The following is a 7,973-nucleotide window of genomic DNA, read 5'->3' as shown; positions in this document are numbered from 1 at the left end:
TAAACATTTATATTGAGGTTTGGTTGAACTAAATTAAGACTATATATGATATTTGGTTTTTAGTTCATTTATGTAAATCAAACCATGTTTAGTTCAAATGGAATTAGTATTTCAAAGATTAAAGTTCCACATTATATTAAAGAGGAGTTCATGATATCATGTTAATATCTTATTTTCAAAAAATTATATATAATAATAATAATAATAATAATAAAATAAATGTAATTTATTTTCTTTATTTTTCTGATCAAATATATAGTTACCGCATTCATTCGACGAACAAGCGCCTGGCTACGCCGCTAACGTTCCTTGTGCAAAGATTTATAGAGGAAGCGAGGGCGAGAGAGATAGAACAAGGGTAGTCTCTAGGGTGAGAGAGCAACAAGATGTCTAAGAAGAAACCCGTGGGAGGTTCGACCACTATGACGCTCAAGGACTTCCATGGCGGTTCCATACCTTCCGATCTTCCTCTCCCCTCTGCTCCTGGCGTGTAAATTTTCTCTCTACTTGCGAGTTTCATCTTCATTTTAACCTTTTATGAGATTCCATTTCATGGAAATAATAGACGAGACCATTATTTTTCATGATTTCTGGTTACTTTTGATATGAGTTCAACTAATGCGATTGATTATATCTTATGTCCTAAGATCTGACCTGACCACCTGTCAGTATAATTTTAGTTCACTTTATTATCTGAAGAAAGAAACGGATCTATTAGTATGAAACCCTAATAAGGATTTTATTTTTATTTTGCAGAATGGTGAGGCCTTCCGATCGTTCTGGATTTGAACGCCAATCAGCTTGGGGAAACCCAATGGGAAGGTCTGACCAGCGTTTGAGACCTGGGTCTGCTGGAGCAGTGAGAAACTTCGATGACAAGACTCCATTTCTTGCTCATAGTGTTATCATTGGCCGGAATTTTGATGAGGATGAGCGGAAGCCTTTAGATGGCGTGTCTGCTCCACGCAGGACTGTCTTTGATGATACTATTATTGCCGTTCCAGTGGCTACGGAGCTGAAGCCTGATTATTCCTCTAATGGAAGATTGCCTAATCGCCAAGTTGCATCATCAGTGTCTTGCTTGGGGGGAAGTAGTGCAACTTCTCATGCTGGAAATACGAAGGAAGCTGGTTATGCGGGACTGAACAATCAAAACTGTGGCAGTAATTCCTATTCTGGGGGATTTTCTGACTCTGTTCATGCTGGAGGCAACTATTCTGGATCTGGTAACAGTAATGTAAATGTCTGGGCAATGAGGAAGGAAGTGGTAAACTGTATTGAAACAATGTCTCCAAAATCGTCTGCTCCAAATACTGCATTGAAACTAGCTCATGCCAGTGCAGTTGAAAAGGTTTCTTCAGGAAGGTGGCAGTCCAAGCTAGCAGCCAATCATCCAACAGAGGTTGAGATCATTAGGCACGGTGAAACTGAAAGTGAGCTCCATAGCAAGGATGAAGTCATTTACAATAGTAATAAGAGCTATTTGGCTATGGATGCGCCAAGTATGATGGAGTATAGTGATGGAGGGCTAGCAAGGCTTGCGGATAGGGGATTGAGTTTAGATGATGGAATTCACAGTGGTGAAAGAGAGTTCCCAGCACATGATTTTTCCAGGTTTCCTAAAACATTTCCAGTAACATCAGAAACTAATACATCTACTTATGCTGAGGGCCTTCAACACTCTCATAAGTATGAGCTGCAACCACCCGTGCCTTCAGAACTATCTGATAGGCCAAAGCTGAAATTACTCCCTAGATCTAAGCCCTTGCATAGTTTGGACCTTCCCGTTGAACATAAACAGGTATATTATACTATTTTCAAGGGATGGTCTTATTTACACATACTTGAATTTTCTGGTTTGTTTCATATCCTGTTTTGATTTAATAAATATTATTAATTTTCTCTAGGTTTACCAGCAGATGCATGACTCTGGACATCAGGTGTCTGTTACAGGAGTTCGTGGAAATTTGAACACAAATAAAGCTGAACCTGGAGGATTTTATTCTGGGAATCAAGCTCCAGAACGTCCAAAGCTGAATTTGAAACCTCGGTCCCAGCCCATTGAAAAAATTGAAGCAAATGCTGAACGAGAAAGGTTGGTATCTAGTCTTGGAGCTGTTAGAATAGTTCCCAATAAGTTAATTGTGTTCTCATTTTTCTATTTTCATGATGAACTTAAGGTTTTGTGGAGGACAATTTTTTTTGAAAAATATTGAATTTTTCTGGACATATGCTGTATTATCACACAATTATTTGGGCGCAACAGGGATAATACTCAGATTGCCAAATGTATGTGCTTATCTGATCTTAGAGTTGTGAGTATTTGCAGAAAATTGATTTGCAAGGTTCACCATAGATTTATATTGAATAACTATAGGGATGAGAAGACAGCCTCATTGATGATATTCTCAAGGACGTGTGCTTGGATTTTGGAGATGAGCGTTTGTTGTGTATTTGATTGAATGATGTTTCTACATCATGGCATAAAAGGTCTTTGTAGGTATAATATATATTTTTTGGAGTACTGGCATTGCTCTTGGACTCTAGCTAGAACACAGTGAATAAGCACCTAGATTGTAGTGTGGCATGGGTTTGTGCTTCAAGAACAATTCTTATCTTTTGAGTCATGGATAGGTCTATACATATGCAATTATTTAATAGAGCTGAAACTTTAAAAGTTAGGCATCAATCTGTGAGAATTAGCTGCCTTGTTTATTCAATTGCGGGGAAGAATATGTGAAATGATTTGTTAACTTTGACGAAAAAATCTGGAAGGTTGTCCACTATTGTTTCCATATTCAGAGTAGGAATTGGTGTCAGTTATTATCCTCAATACTCATCCAATTTGTGGCTTTGAAGAATTGGGACTAAATAGTTCTAAGATTTTGAACAATCCGTCTTAATGGGGATGTTTAATTGTTAGTTTCTTTGAGTAGTCTTTTGGCTTTTATAATTATAGCTTTTGGGGTATATTTATCATGTTAACTATTTTCTCATTTAATTTCAAAAACTTTGTATTTTCATTTATTGAACCAAAAGGCAATAATGCCTTTGAAAAAACCCTTATTTGTCACAGTTTTTCTGCATTCTAGCTGGAAAAAGGTCAATAGCTCTTTTAGTTGTCTTCAATTCTCTAAAATGTTCAATTGTTTTAAATAGAACACTATATAACTTGATGCTTTCATATTTTAGTTGAATTCACTTCAATACCGGCAAAGTTTTGAACATGTTCTCTCTTACCAACAAAAATCTTTTGCAATTGAATTTTGTTTCTTCCTTTTGCATGTATTTTGTTCTATTGCAAAAAGAAGTATTTTGGTTAGATAATGTATATTCATAAATGTGATAAAACTCAAGGAAAATTTGACAGATTTAATTTAAATTTGACAGAGTGACTTATTTGAGTCAATGGAACAGTTTCAATGAGTTTGAAACAGTTTATATTCAATGGATAAGCCCTTTTTACAAGTTCCATTGGCTATTTGAATTTTCCTCCATGTGTTTTCCTTCACACTCAGCATTATTGCTTATCTGAATTTTCTCTTTCAATGTTTTCTCATAGTTGAAACCTTAAGTAAATAGTTTATTCAGGTAGGTAATTCAGGTAATTGTGAAAAAACAATCTAAAGGGCATGAAATTAAGGGTTAACTTCCTTTTGCATTCGGTGTGATATATATGTTGAGATTTTGTTAGAGTATTGATGGGTCTAGATGGAACTCCAGGCTGTGGTTGTGGAAAGAACAATTATTGATGCAATTTATTAGGGCATATAGCATAATTTATGAAATAAACTTATGTTACTTTACCTGCACCTTATTATACAATTGTCTCGAGGATAAAACTTTGTAGACAATTCCTATCCACAGAGCTTAGAACACCCTTTTGGCACACTGATAAGTTTTTATTTTGGCAATACCACACTGATGGCCTTACACTTGACATGCTTGTGAAGGATGTTTTTCATGTGTATAATATTTCTGGAGATTGTGCAGGTGTAAGAAATATCTCGAGTGGATGTAGTATGTGATTTGCGGGATAGTTATAAGATTCAAATATTGTGGTTCAATGGGCATGGATTTTCCTAAATTAGTGTTATGCATATTTTTATTGTGGGTATTGCCACTCTTTTTTCTTTTCATGGATTTGGTGAAATGAATCTGAAATCAAGATTCAAAGCCAGTCTAGGGGAATTAATTTAGTTTTGAAATTGGATTGGCTATCTAGATTTGTTTTGGTCTATGCTTTAGTAATCTGCATTTGTTTTTGTGTTGCAGGAATTCAGTGTTTGGTGGTGCTCGGCCACGAGAATTGGTGAGCATTGAAAAGAATGTTTAAAAAAAAAATATTAGTATAACTCATTGTTAATGTTTCTACTTCTCATGGTATTTCTCTGTTGATATATTAGTATTACCCTCTTAGTAGATATTGAGTTGAAAAAATTATTATTGATTTCATAATGCCGGATGACCATGTTTGTTTCCAGGTCCTCAAAGATCATGGCCTGGAGGATCTTACACACAATAATCAAGACCCGGGTGCTTACAACAACAACAGGTATAGCAAAGACCCAACCTCAATCTTCTTGTGTGGTTGTGATATGAGAATGAATTCATTTTTGATAGAAAGTAGAAACAGATACCAATCATGTTTCTTTCCTTGGAAGGTTGAAACAAGATATTCAAACAGGCCCGACACATGTTAGTCCTTCCCTGTACAATGACAATGCTTCCATTGAAAATAATAGAATGAAAATAAACAATGATAGACGAGATAGCAGAGGAGTGGATCCAGAGAGAACTGCCGATGCACAAAAAAGGAGTTGGCAAAAGGATAATTGGAGGATCAGAAGGGAGATTGAGAAGCAGCCTCAGCAGCAGGAGGAGGAGAGACCACCTTCACCGGAGACGTGGCGGCGCAAGCCAGCTGAGCCACGGGTAAAAACAACTATCTCTGCAGAAGTGGTTCCTGGTGGAGTTCATTATGGTGGTAAAGCAGCATCAGCAGTTGAGCTTGCTCAAGCGTTCTCAAAATCAGTCTCCGATTCAAAGACGGATCAATTCTCTGGTCAGAGAGGAGGGGTGCTGACCCAGGGGAAGATTCCTTTCTCTCGCTTAACCACTTCATCTCCATCTCCAAGACCTCAAATTAATGGTTACTGATCCATTGATCCCTTTGTGATGTCTCATCAGGCTGTACGATCTTCAATGGGAAGAAGATTTATCCCCGTTTGTCATGAAGTATGTCCCAGGAATGACATGATTGTTTCGCATTCATTCTATGATTCAACTCAGTGTCAAAAAAATTATGCTAGACTCTTTTAATTCTTGTTTTTCCAATTGCCCAACCGTCAGACAAGGAAACAATAATATGATGAATTGAGCTGCTTTTTTCTTTTTGGATAATGTTGGGAGCCAAAAGCAGATAATTTTAGCTATGATGAATTCAAAGAAAGACTATTTTGGTATATGCATTCATGAATAATGTTGATATTAGAGCATTGTGGTTTACATAGAATTTTGTGCTCATTCAAAGGCAGTGCATTCTCAAATTACCATCTCTTAAAATCTGCATCTATTAGCAAGGTTGTATTTATATTAAGCTGCATCTGTTATATGGTTTTTTAATTTAATGTTTGGTTATGTTTTGGGTGTATTAAAGGATATAAATGTTTAGGAGGTACAAGTACTTAGATTTATTGTTCTTTAGTTATAAGAGATTGTTTAAGTTTTAATTCAGAGCAGTAAATAGTAAGAGTAGTGTTAATTGAGATTAATCGAGATTAAACGATGAAGGTTGACGCTTTGTCGAAAGGTCCGATGTCGAGATCGAAAAACTAGAGCCTTCCTCTGTTGTTCAACTTTGGAATCCAGCAACCTTCGGACAAACAACAAGGCGACGATGAAGGATTGATTCCTAGGCGACAATAGATGCATGTCCTTGGTCGGAGAATCTTCATGTGCTTTCATGGCTTCGGGAACCGGTGAGCTGCAAGCGAATGAAGACAATTAAGCTTTTCCCGCTTTTGGAATTTCTGAATTCCTGAACTAATGAAGAATGTTTAAAGAGCCCCCTAGACTCTCCATTCTTTTAATTATGCCTAGAAATTTTAATTCTGAATTAAATAGGCCCCTAAACTCTTTGTCTTGTGCAATTTTGACCTCAAACTCTCATATTCGAATTATTTTCAGAAAATTCTAATACATTTGGTCCTTGGACTATTGCTAAAGTCCGATAAGGCCCTCCAATTTTAGATATAAAGTTACAATTTCAAATTTTGGGAAATTTCTTAAGGCTTGTTTGGTTATTGTACACCAAACAACCTTGTATCTTTAATTGGATCCTCTAAATAATTTTAGAAAAATTCAAAAAATTTAAGGATAGTAAAAAATATTTTTTCCAACAAAAATAATATTTTTCTATAATTGTTGGGCTCGTTTGAAAAATGGATTATTTTGATACGCTCATATCTTGAGCTTCATAACTCAAAAATTTATGAAATTTTCACAGTTGGTTCATAAAAATATTGTTGACCTCCGTGGAAATTTTAAGAATTTTCAAAACATTTTTCAGAAAAATGCTTGTTTTAGCGGAATCATATTTGGTGTCTCGAAACCCCCAAAAGTTTTGTAATCTCGTGCGAAGTGTTTCTAAAAATACGCTCGACATGCACAAAAATTCTCAAAATTTTGTAACTCTTTTGGGAAAATTCTCGATTTCGGTTGTTGCATACTTCGTGGCTCCAATTCCCCTATTCTTTTCTTAAGCCACATTTCGATATACTAGTGAAGTCGTTTGTGTTTAAGGATTCACAGTCTAGATCAACAAGCAAACTTTCAAGTAAATTGGCAAATGTGAGAGTTCACATTTTGGTTCACATGTGTGCCCAAGGATTGTATTCAAGATTCCATTGCATGCTCTTTAAGTTTAGGAAAATCTAACGAGAGTCCAGAATAATCTTTGGGCCTTGCATAGAGTATCCTATTAAATAGACTTAAGACACGATAAATATAAATTAAGAGAATTTTAATGTCTTGTTGCCAACCTTTTATTAGAATCTATTCAGTGCTAGGATTATTCCTTCTAAATTAGAGACAAGGGAATATACAAGCAAAAGAATTTGAACTCATAATGCATACATGTAACTTACCTTCACAAATAATGGCCAACTACATTTAGTAGAGACTATCCCACAAGATAGGCGCATAAGACATATATAGTTGTTGTGGCCCTTTCCTCATGCTTAACCAAGCACCAAACTCTTAATTCGTGAATACTTTGTTTTATTTTCTTTGGATTCTTTTTGAAGTAAACTAAAGTGGAGACTCTTATAGTCAACCGGATTACTATGTTTTTGAACACGTACTAATCTAGAATCTTTACGGGCCAATTAAAGAAAAGTAAATGCTATAGATCTCCACTTTAGTCCTCATCTCAAACAGATAGGACAACATCATATATAAATAGTTCTCTTATATACTTTTTGTGAGATTCGAGAGAAAAGTAAGTCATGTGGTTCTATAGTATAGCTTTTATAGAAAAAATATTTTTCTAAAAGTGCATAGGTCGTGTTTACCATTTACGTCTTTTGATGCATCCCTTCCATGAGCGGAGCACTCGAAAAGATAAATAAGGCATGAAACCGACCAACTTTGGATAAAAAAAACGCTCTTAAAGACAGATCATTCAAATGGATAAATCTATCTTAGGATTATTCAATCCCTAAAATAAAAGACGTTAGGTGGACTCTAAAATTAGAAAACGCTTAAGAAGAGAGAAAGACTCGCGTACAAGAGAGAAACACAAGTTCTTGGGACGTGGGGGAGGCGAATTAAATGCGTATAAAACTCAAATGGAAACTTTATCACGTAAGTTTACCATCAAATATATACAAATACATTGTTACGAATACTTTGTTAGTAACACACGTGAAAAAGTTTGTTAACATTCACATCAAATCAAACTTATCTATTGA

General features: G+C 35.6%; 1 protein-coding gene across 3 annotated transcripts; it reads left to right on the top strand.

Moving 5' to 3' along the window:
* The first annotated feature begins 279 nt into the window (after positions 1-279).
* Positions 280-5,488, top strand: LOC124937714. 3 transcript variants are annotated; one of them, XM_047478031.1, is made up of 6 exons: positions 280-490; positions 757-1,801; positions 1,920-2,095; positions 4,276-4,312; positions 4,485-4,555; positions 4,665-5,488. In XM_047478031.1, exons 1-6 carry the CDS (start codon positions 387-389, stop codon positions 5,158-5,160), a joined length of 1,929 nt encoding a protein of 642 aa, XP_047333987.1. In that variant the 5' UTR covers positions 280-386; the 3' UTR covers positions 5,161-5,488. The 3 variants fall into 3 exon arrangements, with proteins under 3 accessions (XP_047333987.1, XP_047333986.1, XP_047333985.1); XM_047478030.1 differs by having other exon boundaries at positions 1,917-2,095; XM_047478029.1 differs by having other exon boundaries at positions 1,908-2,095.
* Positions 5,489-7,973: the final 2,485 nt, after the last annotated feature.

The sequence above is a fragment of the Impatiens glandulifera genome, chromosome 5 (assembly GCF_907164915.1).
Source record: "Impatiens glandulifera chromosome 5, dImpGla2.1, whole genome shotgun sequence".
NCBI lineage: Eukaryota > Viridiplantae > Streptophyta > Magnoliopsida > Ericales > Balsaminaceae > Impatiens > Impatiens glandulifera.
This window is presented reverse-complemented; position numbering and strand designations above follow the sequence as displayed.